Genomic DNA, 19,241 nt, shown 5'->3' on the forward strand with positions numbered 1-19,241 from the left:
TTAAGTTTTTGCATTTTAGAGGAATTTGTATTTCGCGCCACACCCATCATTGGATATTGGAGCAGGTGTTCCGCTAGCGGAACGTCTAGATGTAAGAGGTTAAACAGGTTACTACTCCGGCCCAGAAAATAAAATATGCATGTTATTAATAGATTTGGATAGAAAACACTCTGAAGTTTCTAAAACTGTTTGAATGGTGTCTCTAAGTATAACAGAACTCATATGGCAGGCAAAAACCTGAGAAAAAATACAAGCAGGAAATGAAGATTTTGTGGCTGTACTATTTTCAAGTCATTGGCAATAAATCACACAGTGACAAAGGATTCATTTTGCACTTCCTATGGCTTCCACTAGATGTCAATGATCTTTATAAAGTTGTTTGAAGCGTCTATGATGAACAGAGACCGAATGAGAAGGAAGGGAAGTTGACGTCCCTGGGAGGTCATCACTTCATTATTGCGCGCACGTGCGCGTTCATGTGAGGCGAGACATTTTTCAAAACTTGTTTCAAGACACAGGAGAGGTCGGGTTGAAATATTACTGATGTTTCACGTTAAAAATGGACCAAAAGATTGATGCTAAACAACGTTTGACATGTTTGAACGAACATAAATAGATTTTTTTTTTTACTTTTCGTCGTGACTTTTCCCTCCCATTTTGAGTAGCCTACCGAACACGCTAACAACACGGAACAGCATGGAGTTATTTGGACATAAATTATGAACTTCATCGAAAAAAACAACATTTGTTGTGAACCTGAGATTCCTGGAAGTGCCTTCTGATGAAGATTATTAAAGGTAAGGGAATATTGCTAATGTTATTTATGGTATTAGATGATTCCAACATAGCGGCTAGCTGTATAGCCTAGTGTATTTTTCTGACCAGAGTACTCAGATTATTGCAAAGTATGCTTTCCCAGTAAAGTTCTTTTGAAATCTGTCAATGCGGTTGCATTCAGAATGCAACCGTTATTCTTTGAATAACAGTTTAATACTTTAACCACGTTTTATAATGAGTATTTTTTGTAAATTCACTTGCAGTTTTGGGGGAGACACATTTTCTCAACGACACGCGCCGATGTAAAATGCTGTTTTTGAATATAAATATGAACTTGATAGAACACAAATGCATCTATTGTCTAACATAATGTCCTAGGAGTGTCATCTGATGAAGATTGTCAAAGGTTAGTGCATAATTTTAGCTGGTTTTCTGCTTTTGGTGACGCCTGTCCTTGAATTGAAAATGGATGTGTGTACTTTTTTGGCTATGTACTCTCCGAACATAATCTAACTTTATGCTTTCGCCGTAAAGCCTCTTTGAAAATCGGACAATGTGGTTCGATTAAGGAGATGTTTATCTTTTAAATGGTGTAAAATAGTTGATTGTTTGAGAAATTGAAATTATTCGATTTTTGATGTTTTAAATTTCCCGCCTTGCTAGCAATCCCGTCAGGGGGATTAGGTTACCCTCGATCCCCAAGAGGTTTTAATGTACTCTGGGTGTTAGACGCTGGAACTATCCGGAAGGGAGTTTGTATCTGGTGACCTGTCTTTATAAGTTTGTGTGGAGAAAAATGTTTTAAAGGGAACCAAGTATTCTGTGCAAATGGAAGATAGGAATCGGGTATAAGTTCAAACAGGAGGAGGAGGGGTACGAAATGACTCCATGGTATCTGTGGCCACTACCAATATGAACTAGCTAAATATTGAGTACCTAAAACGTAAAATTGGTGGGAAGACATTGGCAGGAAACGTAAATTGGAAGGCGAAATATAGTAATATAATTATGAGGGAGGAGGACAGAGACATGATTACATTAATATAGGTCGCCTGTCTAAATACGTCTAGGAGGGGATGGTCAGATCTTCCGGAGGCGCAACCTAGGTCTGATTATCCATGGGAGAAGGGAGACCTAATATGGCGGAGTGAGAAACAGATATTATTGTCAAAAGTTACATGAAGCAACAGATAAATAGGCTGTTAACCTCTATGGGCTAGGCGGGACGAATTCGTCCCACCTACGTAACAGACACTTTAAGCCTGTGGCGCGATTTTCAAAACCTTAAAAATCCTATTACTTAAATTTCTCAAACATATGACTATTTTACAGCTATTTAAAGACAAGACTCTCGTTAATCTAACCACACTGTCCGATTTCAAAAAGGCTTTACAACTAAAGCAAAACATTAGATTATGTCAGCAGAGTACCAAGCCAGAAATAATCAGACACCCATTTTTCAAGCTAGCATATAATGTCACAAAAACCCAGAAGACAGCTAAATGCAGCACTCACCTTTGATGATCTTCATCAGATGACAACCCTAGGACATTATGTTATACAATACATGCATGTTTTGTTCAATCAAGTTCATATTTATATCAAAAACCAGCTTTTTACATTAGCATGTGACGTTCAGAACTAGCATACTTCCGGGGAATTCGCTAACATTTTACTAAATTACTCACGATAAACGTTCACAAAAAGCATAACAATTATTTTAAGAATTATAGATACAGACCTCCTCTATGCACTCGATATGTCCGATTTTAAAATAGCTTTTTGGTGAAAGCACATTTTGCAATATTCTAAGTACATAGCCCAGGCATCACAGGCTAGCTATTTAGACACCCGGCAAGTTTAGCACTAAGCATAATCATATTTACTATTATAAAAGTTATATTACCTTTTGTTGTCTTCGTCAGAATGCACTCCCAGGACTGCTACTTCAATAACAAATGTTGGTTTGGTCCAAAATAATCCATCGTTATATCCGAATAGCGGCGTTTTGTTCGTGCGTTCCAGACACTATCCGAAATGGTAAAGAAGGGTCGCGAACATAGCGCAATTCGTGACAAAGAATTTCTAAATATTCCATTACCGTACTTCGAAGCATGTCAACCGCTGTTTAAAATAAATTTTTACGCCATTTTTCTCGTAGAAAAGCGATAATATTCCGACAGGGAATCTCCTTTTCGGCAAACAGAGGAAAAAATCACAAAGGCGGGGGCGGTCGGGTCACGCGCCTAAGCCCAGAGTCCCTTGATCGGCCACTTGAGAAAGGCGATCAAGTGTTTCAGCCTTGGGCTGGGATGACGACATTCAGGTTTTTCCCGGGCTCTGAGCGCCTATGGACGACGTAGGAAGTGTCACGTTAGAGCAGAGATCCTTAGTAAAAGATAGAGATGGAAAAGAAGTTCAAGAAATGGTCAGACAGGCCACTTCCTGTAAAGGAATCTCTCAGGTTTTGACCTGCCATTTGAGTTCTGTTATACTCACAGACACCATTCAAACAGTTTTAGAAACTTTAGGGTGTTTTCTATCCTTATGTAATAAGTATATGCATATTCTAGTTACTGGGTAGGAGTGGTAACCAGATTAAATCGGGTATGTTTTTTATCCAGCCGTGTCAATACTGCCCCCTAGCCCTAACAGGTTAACTAGGGCTTTACAACCCCTGGAAAATAGTTTACAGTTGCATACGTATGCGACCTAATGTCCGATCAAGAGACCCCTCTATAGATAAAGTTTCAAGAGAGATAGAGTAACTATGCTGGGATGAGTGATTGCATGTGAGGAGAATTCTGTCAACAATCGCGAGAAAAAGACAGGCAGTAAAACCTAAAAATTAAACGGGTTGCAGTGTTTGTCTATGAGTGAGATAAAGACAGGGTTTCAGGATCAATACGTATGATCATTCTAGCAGAATAACTCTATATTGATAATTAAGGAAATTAATGGGTGTTGTTACACATAGAGGATATATTGATAAAGTCGAGAGTCGCGAGAAAGACTGAGTAGTTCTACGCGTGAGATAGAATCAATGTGTCATGATAATTATTCTCCAAATTCTAGGTTAATAACGGAAAAAGATAATTAGTTACGTGTGCGAAAGATATATTGATAAAGTCAAGAGTCGCAAGGAACGACAGAAAAATAAGTATAACTTATAGTCGTATACGTGTGAGATATAAATAATATGTCAGGAAGCATGCGAATAATAATTCTAAAATTCTAGATTAATAACGGTAAATAGCATACACATAAAGATGAACAACGAGTAGACACTGATTGTATTTGATCCAGAGTTTTTATAAATTAAAGCACATAGAATAAAAGATAGTTTAAGGTTCTTACGAATAATCCTTCTAAAATTCTAGATTGGGAGAAGAAGCTGAATAATTACGAGTGGACTGTAACAATATGGGTAGTAAATCCTCTAAGAAAATTCCGGTATTGACGGGAGATGAACGTTTTATGCCGGGAAAAGATAAGAGGAACATTTATTTTGGGCCGAAATGGAGGAAGAAGTATGATTTTGATGGATGTTTAAATGTTGATAGATTGGAATCACTGGTAAAACAAATACATAGGGTCTGTGGGGATAAGATGGAGAGAAGCGGTGTTTTAATTGCGATAGAACAGGACATTTCACCAGAAACTGTAAAACACCCTGTAAACGTTGTGACCGAGTAGGACACAACCACCGAAATTGCAGCTCTAAGCAATAGCATTGTGGTTCAGTGGTAGAATTCTTGCCTGCCATGCGGGGGGCCTGGGTTCGGTTCCCAGCCCATGCACCATGGGACTAAAATTTAACTTAATTATTGTTATGTTTTGACTGGAACGATACGGTTGTTAGTGTTTGTTTAAGATAGAAACCGAATGTTTTGATAGCTTGTTTAGTTTAAATAGGAAGACAGATTCTTTCAAAATAATAGCGAGGCGAATTCGATAAAGTACGTTGTTTGTGGTCTAAATGGCCTGCTTAAAGGATTTATAGAGAATGGGAGTTGTATTTGAATGACGGAATCAAGGAAAAGGCAGTTACCTAAATCTAATGAATTATAAGGAGCAGAAAGGAATAATTGCGACAGAATTGTGGCGATATACATTATATTTTTTAAACCCTTGGACATTTCATAAGAGTGAAGCCGAAGGAGAGATAAAGTTGTAACATTGGTTTTAATCTTACGATAGAGGTAAGGCAGAACGCTGTTTGAAAAGAGACATAATTTTTTTCCTACGGGTAAAACGAGGAGAGTTGGTTGTGAGCACTGGACTATATGTAGCTGGAAGCGATTCTGGTCTGAATAATGGAATCGTAAAAGTTTTGTGATAAATTCTGGTTATTGATTCGTGGTTTGATTGTTTAGTAACACCAGTGAATTGAACGGGAAGTGAATGTATGCTAACATTATGTTTTCATTGCATGAAACAATGTCAGGTCAGAAAGGTGGATTGCAGGGCGAGTTTATTTTATTTCGCAGGAACAGTGCAAATTAATCATAGTTGTGCGTGTGCCTGGCCGGCGTGCGCGTTCCTGTAGGACGTAGAGTCGCAAGCGAACTCGAGGACGCGCTATTTGTAAGGGGGTGAGTGTAACCGCGGTGGTGCGAGTACAATGGAATTATAAGTATTATTAGGTTTTGGTTGTAGTTAACGTTTGGGTTTCTGAATCGGGGTAGTATAAGGAATGATGACCAAATGTTCATGGTTATTTTATGGAAAAAGGAGCGCTTAGCTCTCTTTGGGGAAAAAAATCCTAGGGACAGGATATCTTAAAGGGGTATACACACATGGCATTTTGGAAGTTTTGTTTTCTGAGTTTAATTAAACACGTGAAATTATTTTGATAGGGAATGTTCTGGGAACCTGGGATACAAAATGTGGATAAAGTTCTTAGCCTTCATTTGTCTAATGTAGTAAGAAACACGGTTCTGAAAGGGTGGTATGACTTTTGACCCCTCTAGTGGCTTCCCTGTGTGGTCTGATCAGTCACATTGAAAAGCCATTTGGATGGTGAATTTAAGGTCATTGGTGATATTGATTTTAAGGGAATTTGTAGAACTGATAATTACGATGAAGTTAAAGTTCTTAGACACAATTGATAATTTGAACCAATGAGAAGACAGAATGACAATAAAGGTACAATGATTTTTCTTTGTGGAGTAATTCAGATTAGTCATTTTGATCTGATTATGTTATTTCAAAATATTTTGACCAGTAGTAGGGGTATTTTTTACATTATCTAGATAAGTATTTTCCCTTAGGAAGTCAGCTGTTGTTGAATTCAATGTAAAAGATTTAGCACAACAAGGCTGTGGAATTTATATAATAGTATTAATATATTTTGTTGTGAATAAGTTTAATAATGGTAGACTTATGTCAACAGGACAGAGATATATGACATCTGTAGGTGATCCAGGATCATTGAGGGTATTGAGATACATTTAAGTAGATATGCAATATCTAGACAGGTTGATTTTTCTAAAACTCAGGAGTGCAACCAAGGAGACAATGAGACATTTAGTTAATATTTGGAAACAACCCATATTTGATACTTTCTGTTATGAGAAAAAGCTGGAGACAGATAGAAGGGCAGACGGAGAAATCCTCCCCTGCACTGCTGAAACCTTGAGGGTTGGGGAGTATCAGGAAGAAAGGAGGGGGGCCAGCAGGAGTAGATAGGAAGAGAATTTGGTTCACTTAGCTTTAGGATATTAATTCATGGAGAGACTATCGGCTCCGTTGGCAGGCATGTATTTTAGCTTCGATTTGAAGTTAGGTTTGGTAATTTTGTTGAAAGTAGTTGTTAAATCTTAAAGACGATAAGAAACTTGACAGAGGATTGTTAAATGATAGCCAAGGATGAAGGCCCCAGGGAGAATTGGACATGTGGAAAATGAAAGGGGGCATCCTACAAGAGAAGGTCTGACATAAGGATAATTTACTAATCTTACCAAAGACATTGTTTAGATACGCAGCAATATTGATACATAGGCTAAGCAATGTATCAAGGGGAGGGAAGTATAGTAGAGTAGTTAGGAAAGAGTGATGGCCTAGAGGATAATTACTTAAACAATTTTTTTTTTTGTAAGAAGATCCATTCCAACATTTGGAATTGGACTTATTGAACTATTCCGAATTAAGGGGAAGAAGGGGTGTTTAACAATAATAGATAAGTATAGCAAATGGGTAGAAGCGTTCCCAACTTACTTGGTGGACATGATTATGGTAGCTAAAACATGAGGTCAAGATATGATCCCTAGAGTTGGTTTACTAGGAGCCATCTCTTTAAATGATGGATGACATTTTAGCTGATCAGGTAAAGCCTATAGAATGCCAGAGTTAGGGAGAATAGAGATACCAGAACAGGTAGACATAGAAGTTGAAGAAATACTAACAGAACTAGTGAGAAGACTGTTTGTTAACCAAACCCGTATGTCCAAGATTTTGTGTCCAACAGGTGAATTACAGGAGAAGGTGATTCACTCAGTACAACCAGGAGACTGGGTGTGGATCCAGTCCCTGAGGAGAAAAAACTGGAAGCAACACCGTTGGGAAGGCCCATACCAGGTTCTGTTTAACCACTGCCTTTGCCATTAGAAAAGCTGAAAGAGTCATTTGGGTCCACGTTACCCACTGCAAGAAGGTAAGTACACATATGAGCACTGCTGATCACACACAGAGTTAGGAGAAGAACCGTGTACCAATAGGGTCCAGGGGCTACCTCCTTAACGAAGATTCCCTATCCCGACCGTTCATCACTGTGTGTGCTCCTAGAGGTGTGAGTATGGGGTGGTACCTAGCAGAGAGACTAAGGGCAGGAGAGGGTTGGCGGTTTTTGGGAAGAGTAGAGACTCCGAGCTGCATCATAGTTTTGGTAACCTTTCTGATACATTCAGATCCACCACCTTCCGGTACTAATCATATGACACCGTTGTCATTGAGAAGAAGTAAAAGATAAACTATATAATACACTGATGAGTGACATACAGAATAAGGAATCAAAGAAGATCAAGATGTAGAATTTAAGGTAAACATTAAACAATTTCCTGGGGAAGCAGACAACTGTACAGGAATTGGGGTTGGCCAGATAGAAGTGCTTAGCCAACCCACCTTGGTTCACCTTAACTCCTTATGAGTACCAGTGTTATAGATACAGGAATGGCACCGAGAACTTAGATGACTTTAATGGCTGGAAAGTAGTCATTAATGTGACTGACTTAGGTTTGAAAGATGAATAGAAAATTCTTAACCTCACAGCACCTATAACTGATGTAGGGTGGGCTAGTACCAGCAAAGGACGCATACGACAGAAATTACCACAAAGGGTGGTTAGGAACTTGCACCCTGGGGTTATAGGTCCAACCAGTTCGAGTTAGTCATCAGAGGCCAGTTATAGGAGGCTAAAGTAGGCACAGGAGGAGTTTTGACCAGGATGGGAGTAGCTTTGTCTAGATGGATGCTATTGGCATCCTCAGGGAAGTTACAGATGAATACAAAGCTATGAATCAAATATGTGAAGGCTTTAACACTACATTATTTTGGTGGTTGACAATAAATAGAAATGTGGATTGGATTAATGACATCTTTTATAATCAACAGAGATTCATGAATGAAAACGGGGATGCAGTAAAGAGGTTCTCTGACCAATTATCCGCCACCTCCCTCATGACCTGGTAAAATAGACTGACTCTCGATATGTTATTGGCAGAAGAGGGCGGTGTAGGTAGAATGATTAGGTTCATCACTGCACGTGCATTCCTGATAACACATCTCATGTTTGGGAAAATGGAAAAGTGTTGTAAGAACTGTATTATGGGCTGCTTTCACCTGTATGAGTGTGTTTGTGTTGTGTGGATGTTGTCTCATCCCATGTGTGAGAGGTTTAATCCCCAGGACTCTAGTGAGATCGATGACACAGCAGTTGGTGAGATATGGACCGATTCCGAGCTCCGATCAGTGGGATGGCGAAAGCGGGCCTCCAGGCCAGGAAGATGGCTCCGTTTCTTTTAATCATGAGATGCCAATGTTTGATGAAACAATTTTCAACGTTTAGATTGAATTTTCAACGTTTTGATAGACTGTTCCTTTAATGAAAATGATGATGAAAATCCTGAATCGAAGTGTCATAATTGGAAACAGGCCCAGGACAGTCATTGATGAGTAGGAGGAATATTCATGTATTGGTCTTGTTTAATCCTTGTATCACAATTGTGTTTACTTACAGTGTGTGATTATTTGTGTTTCCATATAGTGTGTGATTATGTGTGATTACATATAGCATGATTAGTAGGGTTCTCATATAGCATTTGATCATCATGGTGAATTATTGAATCATTTAAGGGTGGAATTGATAAGAGAATTATCTAACAAAGGTAAATGAATCAATAAACCATGATGAATTATTAGTCATACAGCATGGTTAACCTGATAGGGCTAGGGGGCAGTATTGACACGGCTGGATAAAAAACGTACCCGATTTAATCTGGTTACTACTCCTGCCCAGTAACTAGAATATGCATATAATTATTGGCTTTGGATAGAAAACACCCTAAAGTTTCTAAAACTGTTTGAATGGTGTCTGTGAGTATAACAGAACTCATATGGCAGGCCAAAACCTGAGAAGATTCTATACAGGAAGTGCCCTGTCTGACAATTTGTTCTCCTTCTAGGGCATCTCTATCCATTACAGAGGATCTCTGCTGTTACGTGACACTTCCTACGGCTCCCATGGGCTCTCAGAAGGCGGCAAAAAGCTGAATCGTGGCTTTGCAGGCTCTGGCTGAAAAAAAGTAGCGCGTTTGGGTAGTGGCTGGTTACAGTACTGTGAGACTCAGGCGCGTGCCCGCGTCGACCGAATGCTTTGTTTTCTTTCCTCTGTTTACCTAAACGCAGATTCCCGGTCGGAATATTATCGCTTTTTTACGAGAAAAATGGCATAAAAATGGATTTTAAACAGCGGTTGACATGCTTCGAAGTACGGTAATGGAATATTTAGAATTTTTTTGTCACGAATTGCGCCATGCTCGTGACCCTTATTTACACTTCGGATAGTGTCTAGAACGCACGAACAAAACGCCGCTATTTGGATATAACGATGGATTATTTTGGACCAAACCAACATTTGTTATTGAAGTAGCAGTCCTGGGAGTGCATTCTGACGAAGAACATCAAAGGTAATCAAACTTTTGTAATAGTAAATCGGAGTTTGGTCAGGGCTAAACTTGGTTTGGTGTCTAAATAGCTAGCCGTGATGGCTGGGCTATGTACTCAGAATATTGCAAAATGTGCTTTCACCGAAAAGCTATTTTAAAATCGGACACCTCGATTGCACAAAGGAGTTCTGTATCTATAATTCTTAAAATAATTGTTATGTTTTTTGTGAACGTTTATCGTGAGTAATTTAGTAAATTCACCGGAGGTTTGCAGACGAAAGAAAACAAAGCATGAGGTCGACTCGGGCACGCGCCTGAGTCTCACAGTACTGTAACCAGCCACTACCCAAACGCGCTACTTTTTTTCAGCCAGAGCCTGCAAAGCCACGATTCAGCTTTTTGCCGCCTTCTGAGAGCCCATGGGAGCCGTAGGAAGTGTCACGTAACAGCAGAGATCCTCTATAATGGATAGAGATAATCAAGAAGGGCAAGAAATTGTCAGACAGGGCACTTCCTGCATGGAATCTTCTCAGGTTTTGGCCTGCCAAATGAGTTCTGTTATACTCACAGACACCATTCAAACAGTTTTAGAAACTTTGGAGTGTTTTCTATCCAAAGCTAATAATTATATGCATATTCTAGTTTCTGGGCAGGAGTAGTAACCAGATTAAATCGGGTACGTTTTTTATCCGGCCGTGTCAATACTGCCCCCTAGCCCTAACAGGTTAACACTGAGTCAGGTTTGTAGGCCTCCTTGCTCGCACACACCTTTTCAGTTCGGCCCACACATTTTCTATAGTATTGAGTTTAGGGCTTTGTGATGGCCACTCCAATACCTTGACTTTGTTGTCCTTAAGCCAATTTGCCACAACTTTGGAAGTATGCTTGGGGTCATTGTCCATTTGGAAGACCCATTTGTGACCAAGCTTTAACTTCCTGACTGATGTCTTGAGATGATGCTTCAATATATCCACGTAATTTTCCATTCTCATGATGCCAGCTATTTTGTGAAGTGTACCAGTCCCTCCTGCAGCAAAGCACCTCCACAACATGATGCTGTCACCCTCGTGCTTCACGTTGGGATGGTGTTCTTCGGCTTGCAAGCCTCCCCCTTTTTCCTCCAAACATAATGATGGTCATTATTGCCAAACAGTTCTATTTTTGTTTCATCAGACCACAGGACATTTCTCCAAAAAGTAAAATCTTTGACCCCATGTGCAGTTGCAAACCATAGTCTGGCTTTTTTATGGCGGTTTTGGAGCAGTGGCATCTTCCTTGCTGAGTGGCCATTCAGGTTATGTCGATATAGGACTCGTTTTTCTGTGGATATAGATACTTTTGTACCTGTTTCCTCCAGCATCTTCACAAGTTCCTTTGCTGTTGTTCTGGGATTGATTTGCACTTTTCACACCAAAGTACGTTAATCTCTAGGAGACAAAACGCATCTTCATCCTGAGCGGTATATCAGCTGCGCGGTCCCATGGTGTTTATACTTGCGTACTATTGTTTGTACAGATGAACGTGCTACCTTCAGGCATTTGGAAATTGCTCCCAAGGATTATCCAGACTTGTGGTCTTGAGGTCTTGGCTGATTTCTTTTGATTTTCCCATGATGTCAAACAAACAGGCACTGAGTTTGAAGGTAGACCTTGAAATGCATCCACAGGTACACCTCAAATTGACTCAAATGATGTCAATTAGCCTATCAGAAGCTTCTAAAGCCATGACATCATTTTCTGGAATTTTCCAAGCTGTTTAATGGCACAGTCAACTTAGTGTATGTAAACTTCTGATAAACTGGAATTGTGATACAGTGAATTATAAGTGAAATAATCTGTCTGTTAGCAATTGTTAGAAAGATTACTTGTGTCATGTACAAAGTAGATGTCCTATTTGACTTGCCAAAACTATAGTTCGTTAACAAGAAATTTGTGGAGTGTTTGAAAAACGAGTTTTAATGACTCCAACCTAAGTGTATGTAAACTTCCGACTTCAACTGTAGGTAAAACTGAAATTCATCAGGTTACCACATTATCAAAGTTATATTATATCATATACAGAATATCATGAGTAAACATTACATTCATTTATGTTTTCTGTCTCTGTTGAATGGAAATGGTGAAAGTTATTTCAAAAGGTGAATGCTGAACTGGGACAGTCAAATCCTATTGCGATTATGTCAAATTATCATCAAAATATACAATTAAAAGGGTAATATATTTGTTCTCCTATTACTTTACCTTTCAGGTTCACTTGTTTTCCAGCTGCTCTCTGTTCGGTTGGTCTCGGCACTGTGTTTTCTGCCCCTAAACGAGCACATTTAGGTAGTACTGAAATTCATTACGTTACTACATTGTCAAAGTTATATAATATCATATACAGTATATCATGAGAAAACATTACATTCATTCATGTTTTTTTGTCTCTGTTGAATGGAAAAGGTGAAAGTTATTGTCAAAAGGTGAATGTGGAACTGGGACAGGCAAATCCTATTGCTATTGTGTCAAATGATCATCAAATTATACAATTAAGAAGGATTTTATTTTTTTATCCTATTACTTTACCTTCCAGATTCACTTCTTTTCCAGCTGCTCTCTGTTCAGTAGGTGTCGGCACTGTGTTTTCTGCCCCTAACGAAGCACATTTAGGTAATACTGAAATTCATCAGGTTACCACATTATCAAAGTTATATTATATCATATACAGTATATCATGAGTGAACATTACATTCAATTCGGTTTTTTGTCTCTGTTGAATGGAAAAGGTGAAAGTTATTGTAAAAATGTGAATGTCAATCTGGCACAGTCAAATCCTATTGAGATTATGTGAAATTATCATCAAAACATACAAGTAAAAGAGTCATATAGTTGTTTTCCTATTAATTTACCTTTCAGATTCACTTGTTTTCCAGCTGCTCTCTGGTGGGTAGGTGTCGGCACTGTGTTTTCTGCCCCTAACGGAGGACATTTAGGTAATTGTGAAATTCATCAGTTTATAACTTTCACGTCTTGACCAGTAATAGGGGTTATTTGTATTGTAGTTTGGTCAGGACGTTGGCAGAGGGTATTTGTTTTATGTGGTTCGGGGTGGTGGTTTGTTTAGAAGGGTGTTTGATTTATTATTTCCGGGTTTTGGGTTATGTTCTATGTTTTTCTATTTCTATGTTCTCTCTAGTTTAGTATTTCTATGTCTAGGTAATTGGGTGTTGGACTCTCAATTGGAGGCAGGTGTTTTTAGTTGCCTCTGATTGAGGGTCCTATATATAGGTATGTGTTTGTATTAGTGTTTTGTGGGAGATTGTTTCTGTGTATAGCTTCAAGCCTTACAGGACTGTTATTTGTCGTTGTTTCTTTTTGTGTACTTGTTTATTTTTGGTTCACCTTCTTTGCCAACTAAATAAAAAAGAAGATGAGTGCACATTTCCCCGCTGCGTCTTGGTCCACTTTATCCGACGACAACCGTTACAGAATCTCCCACCAACCAAGGACCAAGCAGCGGGGTAAGGAGCAAGGGAACAATTATATGGACTATCAGGGGAATTGGACATGGGAGGAAATTTTGGATGGGGCTGGACCTTGGCATCAGGCATGGGAATACCGTTGCCCACGGAAGGAATTAGAGGCCGCCAAGGCGGAGAGGAGTCGGTATGAGGCTTTGTACGCCATGAGGGAGAAGCACGAGATGCACCCCCAAGAAATATTTTTTGGGGGGCACACGGGTAGTTTGGCTGGGCCAAGGGTGAGCCCTAAGCCAGCTCCCCGTGCTTTTTGGGAAGGACGTATGGAGTGGAGCGCGCCTAGGTATGCGGAAGTACGCACGATCTCGCCCATACGCACGTGCAGTCCGGTGCGAGTGATCACAGCCCCTCGCAAATGCCGTGCTAGACTGGGCATCTAGCCTGGTAGGAGGATGCCTGCGCAGCGCATCTGGCCACCGGTGCGCCTCCTAGGTCCAGGCTACCCTACGCCCGCTCTACGCACGGCAACCATCAGGCCCCTGCACAGCCCAGTTCACCCTATACCAGCACTCCGCTCGTACAGGGCTAATAGTTCCATCCAGCCAGGACGGGTTGTGCAGGAGGTGCGATCAAGACCGCCTGTGCGCCTCCACGGCCCGGTATATCCACAGCCAGCATCACGCACCAGGCCTCCAGTGCGTCAGCCCAGTCCAACTCAGCCTGTTCCCGCTCCTTGCACTAGCCTTAAAGTGCATGTCTCCAGTCTGGTAGCTCCACTACCAGCCCCACGCTTTAGGCTTCCAGTGTGTCAGCTCAGTCCAGAGTATCCGGCAACAGTGTCCAGTCCAGAGTATCCGGCAACAGTGTCCAGTCCAGAGTATCCGGCAACAGTGTCCAGTCCAGAGTATCCGGCAACAGTGTCCAGTCCAGAGTATCCGGCAACAGTGTCCAGTCCAGAGTATCCGGCAACAGCCTACAGTCCGGAGCCGAGTGAGTCTGCCTACAGTCCGGAGCCGAGTGAGTCTGCCTACAGTCCGGAGCCGAGTGAGTCTGCCTACAGTCCGGAGCCGAGTGAGTCTGCCTACAGTCCGGAGCCGAGTGAGTCTGCCTACAGTCCGGAGCCGAGTGAGTCTGCCTACAGTCCGGAGCCGAGCGAGTCTGCCTACAGTCCGGAGCCGAGCGAGTCTGCCTACAGTCTGGAGCTTCCAGAGTCGGCCTACAGTCCGGAGTCCCCAGAGATGTTATACAGCCCTGAGCGTTATGCAGGGGTAGACAGGTTGGGTGGGGGTTGTAGACCGGAACCTGAGCCACCTCCAGTATTAGGTGATTGGGGAGGGGGGGGTGTTGAACGAGTGCCGTCGGTGACGGCAGCCACCCTCCCTTACCTCCCTTTAGTTTAGGGGGATTTTTTTGTGTTGGGGGGTATTTGTTTATTTATGTGAGGTGCATCCGGGGTCTGCACCTTTGGGGGGGGGTACTGTCACGTCCTGACCAGTAATAGGGGTTATTTGTTTTATGTGGTTCGGGGTGGTTTGTTTAGAAGGGTGTTTGATTTATTATTTCCAAGTTTTGGGTTATGTTTTTGTATTTCTATGTTCTCTCTAGTTTAGTATTTCTATGTCTAGGTAATTGGGTGTTGGACTCTCAATTGGAGGCAGGTGTTTTTAGTTGCCTCTGATTGAGGGTCCTTTATATATGTGTTTGTATTAGTGTTTTGTGGGAGATTGTTTCTGTGTATTGCTTCAAGCCTTACAGGACTGTTATTCGTCGTTGTTTCTTTTTGTGTACGTGTTTATTTTTGGTTCACCTTCTTTGCCAACTAAATAAAAAAGAAGATGAGTGCACATTTCCCCGCTGCGTCTTGGTCCGCTTTATCCGACGACAACCGTTACAATAACATTATCAAAGTTATATTGTATCATATACAGTATATCATGAGTGAACATTACATTCAATTAGTTTTTTTTTATCTCTGTTGAATGTAAATGGTGAAAGTTATTGTAAAAAGGTGAATGTGGAACTGGGACAGTCAAATCCGATTACGATTAAGTCAGATTATCATCAAAATATACAATTAAAGGGTAATATAATTGTTCTCCTATTACTTTACCTTTCAGTTTCACTTTTTTTCCAGCTGCTCTCTGTTCGGTAGATTTTGGCACTGTGTTTTCTGCCCCTAATGGAGCACATTTGCAGTTGAAGTTGGAAGTTTACATACACCTTAGCCAAATACATTTAAACTCAGGTTTTCACAATTCCTGTCATTTAATCATGGTAAACATTCCCTGTCTTAGGTCAGTTAGGATCACCACTTTATTTTAAGAATGTGACATGTCAGAATAATAGTACAGAGAACGATTAATTTCAGCTTTTATGTCTTTCATCACATTCCCAGTGGGGCAGAAGTCTACATACACTATATTAGTATTTGGTAGCATTGCCTTAAAATTGTTAAACTTAGGTCAAACATTTCGGGTAGCCTTCCACAAGCTTCCCACAATAAGTTGGTTGAATTCTGTCCCATTCCTCCTGACAGAGCTAGTGTAACTGAGTCAGGTTTGTAGGCCTCCTTGCTCGCACACACTTTTTCAGTTCGGCCCACAAATGATCTATAGTATTGAGTTTAGGGCTTTGTAATGGCCACTCCAATACCTTGACTTTGTTGTCCTTAAGCCATTTTGCCACAACTTTGGAAGTATGCTTGGGGTCATTGTCCATTTGGAAGACCCATTTGCGACCAAGCTTTAACTTCCTGACTGATGTCTTGATGATGCTTCAATATATCCACATAATTTTCCATTCTCATGATGCCGTCTATTTTGTGAAGTGCACCAGTCCCTCCTGCAGCAAAGCACCCCCACAACATGATGCTGCCACCCTCGTGCTTCACGGTTGGGATGGTGTTCTTCGGCTTGCAAGCCTCCCCCTTTTCCCTCCAAACATAATGATGGTCATTATTGACAAACAGTTCTATTTTTGTTTCATCAGACCACAGGACAATTCTCCAAAAAGTAAAATCTTTGACCCCATATGCAGTTGCAAACCATAGTCTGGCTTTTTTATGGCGATTTTGGAGCAGTGGCATATTCCTTGCTGAGCGGCCTTTCAGTTTATGTCGATATTGGACTCGTTTTTCTGTGGATATAGATACTTTTGTACCTGTTTCCTCCAGCATCTTTACAAGTTCCTTTGCTGTTGTTCTGGGATTGATTTGCACTTTTCGCAAAAAGTACGTTAATCTCTAGGAGACAAAACGCATCTTCATCCTGAGCGGTATATCAGCTGCGTGGTCCCATGGTGTTTATACTTGCGTATTATTGTTTGTACAGATAAACGTGGTACCTTCAGGCATTTGGAAATTGCTCCCAAGGATTAACCAGACTTGTGGAGGTCTACAATTTTTTTCTGAGGTCTTGGCTGATTTCTTTTGATTTTCCCATGATGTCAAGCAAAGAGGCACTGAGTTTGAAGGTAGACCTTGAAATGCATCCACAGGTACACCTCAAATTGACTCAAATGATGTCAATTAGCATATCAGAAGCTTCTAAAGCCATGACATCATTTTCGGGAATTTTCCAAGCTGTTTAAAGGCACAGTCAACTTAGTGTATGTAAACTTCTGACAAACTGGAATTGTGATACAGTGAATTATAAGTGAAATAATCTGTCTGTTAGCAATTGTTAGAAAGATTACTTGTGTCATTTACAAAGTAGATGTCCTATTTGACTTGCCAAAACTATAGTTTGCTAACAAGAAATTTGTGGAGTGTTTGAAAAACGAGTTTTAATGACTCCAACCTAAGTGTATGTAAACTTCCGACTTCAACTGTAGGTAAAACTGAAATTCATCAGGTTACCACATTATCAAAGTTATATTATATCATATACAGTATATCATGAGTAAACATTACATTCATTTATGTTTTCTGTCTCTGTTGAATGGAAATGATGAAAGTTATTTCAAAAGGTGAATGCTGAACTGAACTGCGATTATGTCAAATTATCATAAAAATATACAATTAAAAGGGTAATATATTTGTTCTCCTGTTACTTTACCTTTCAGATTCACTTCTTTTCCAGCTGCTCTCTGGTCGGTATGTCTCGGCACTGTGTTTTCTGCCCCTAACGGAGCACATTTAGGTAATACTGAAATTCATTACGTTACTACATTGTCAAAGTTATATAATATCATATACAGTTTATCATGAGTAAGCATTACATTCATTTATGTTTTTTGTCTCTGTTGAATGGAAAAGGTGAAAGTTATTGTCAAAAGGTGAATGTGGAACTGGGACAGGCAAATCCTATTGCGAATATGTCAAATTATCATCAAAATATACAATGTAATGGTTCATATATTTGTTCTCCTATTACTTTACCTTTCAGATTCACTTGTTTTCCAGCTGCTCTCTGTACGGTAGGTCTCGGCACTGTGTTTTTTGCCCCTAACGGAGCACATTTAGGTATTATTGAAATTCGTCAGGTTCCTACATTGTCAAAGTTATATTATATCATATTCAGTATATCATGAGTAAACATTACATTCAATTAGGTTTTTTGTCTCTGTTGAATGTAAAAGCTGAAAGTCATTGTATAAAGGTGAATGTGGAACTGGGACAGTTAAATCCTATTGCGATTATGTTAAATTATCATCAAAATATACAATTAAAAGTGTAATATATTTTATTACTTTACCTTTCAGATTCACTTGTTTTCCAGCTGCTCTCTGTTCAGTAGGTGTCGTCAATGTGTTTTCTGCAACTAACGGATCACATTTAGGTAATATTGATATTCATCAGTTTACTACATTATCAAAGTTAAATAATGTCATATACAGTATATCATGATTGAACATTACCTTCAATTAGGTTTTTTGTCTCTGTTGAATGGAAAAGGTGAAAATTATTGTAAAAGGGTGAATTGTGGAACAGGGAGAGTATACCCTATTGAGATATGTGCATATTATGCTTGGTGTCAATGGAATATTTCCTCAATATTAAGTTAGTTTCAAGTATTAGCATGTATTGCCATTTCACAGAGAGATCAGAGTAAAACGGTTACCTGCCGGCACCTGTCCTAGCTCAGTTTGAGTTGAAATATAGAGACACAATCATGTCAACATAAAATCCATCATGGCTTATGTTGTCATAACTCATCTCACACTTAGTTTATTTATCACACAGATCAGATGAGATACTGTTTCTGCACTTTTGGCATGACACATTTTAGATGTTAAAGAAATGTTTCCCCCCTATTACTTATTACCTTCCAGATTAATTTCTATACTAGCTGCTATCTCTTCAGTTGTTGGTATCTGTTCTTTGCTTTCTGCCCCTAGGAGACCCCATTTAGGTTATTATCCTGCAGTTCATTAATCATAAATATTTAATTCATACAAAACCTGGCTACTAAATGATTATCAAAGTTAGAAAATGATATCATCATGATAGTGAATAACCTGCAATAGTTTTATTTTGCTCTATTGAATGGAGAAGGTAACAGTTATTGTAAAAAGGTCAATTGTGGAACAAGTAGAGTGAAATCCTATTGAGATATGTGCATATCATGCTTTGTGTCAATGGAAAGGTTTTCTCAAAAATAAGTTAGTTGCATGTATATTATGATAGCCTTCACCCAGAGATCAAAATAAAACAATTACCTGCTGGCCTCTGTCCCAGCTCAGTTTGATCTGAAATATTGAGACACAATTGTCAAAATAAAAAAACTCATTATGTTATGTCATAACTCATATTTCATTCTTAGTTTATTTATCAGACACTACCTGAACGGTTTCTGGACTTTTGGGATGAACACCACATGGACCCTAAAAGATAAAAAAAAAGA

The 19,241-nt window shown here is 39.8% G+C and overlaps 2 protein-coding genes across 51 annotated transcripts in view; one reads left to right on the forward strand and one right to left on the reverse strand.

Moving 5' to 3' along the window:
- Nucleotides 1-19,241, forward strand: part of LOC106602686 (cyclin-dependent kinase 2-associated protein 2) — a 299,328-nt gene that overhangs the window by 240,695 nt on the left and 39,392 nt on the right. The gene's annotated exons all lie outside the window — the stretch shown is intronic.
- LOC106602685 (uncharacterized) overlaps nt 1-19,241 on the reverse strand; it is a 63,238-nt gene that overhangs the window by 10,841 nt on the left and 33,156 nt on the right. For 35 of the 50 annotated variants that reach the window (XM_082974287.1, XM_082974310.1, XM_082974302.1 and 32 more), the window contains exons 7-16: nt 19,180-19,221; nt 19,057-19,086; nt 18,256-18,276; nt 18,093-18,158; nt 17,777-17,842; nt 17,454-17,519; nt 15,509-15,574; nt 12,829-12,894; nt 12,506-12,571; nt 12,182-12,247 (exon numbers count right to left, since the gene is read on the reverse strand). In XM_082974287.1, the coding sequence (XP_082830413.1) occupies nt 12,182-12,247; nt 12,506-12,571; nt 12,829-12,894; nt 15,509-15,574; nt 17,454-17,519; nt 17,777-17,842; nt 18,093-18,158; nt 18,256-18,276; nt 19,057-19,086; nt 19,180-19,221 (555 nt within the window). The remainder of the gene's footprint in view (nt 1-12,181; nt 12,248-12,505; nt 12,572-12,828; nt 12,895-15,508; nt 15,575-17,453; nt 17,520-17,776; nt 17,843-18,092; nt 18,159-18,255; nt 18,277-19,056; nt 19,087-19,179; nt 19,222-19,241) is intronic. The other 15 variants (XM_082974313.1, XM_082974307.1, XM_082974297.1 and 12 more) reach the window with 14 other exon arrangements.

This window comes from Salmo salar, chromosome 04 (assembly GCF_965601325.2).
Source record: "Salmo salar chromosome 04, fSalSal1, whole genome shotgun sequence".
Classification (NCBI taxonomy): Eukaryota; Metazoa; Chordata; class Actinopteri; order Salmoniformes; family Salmonidae; genus Salmo; species Salmo salar.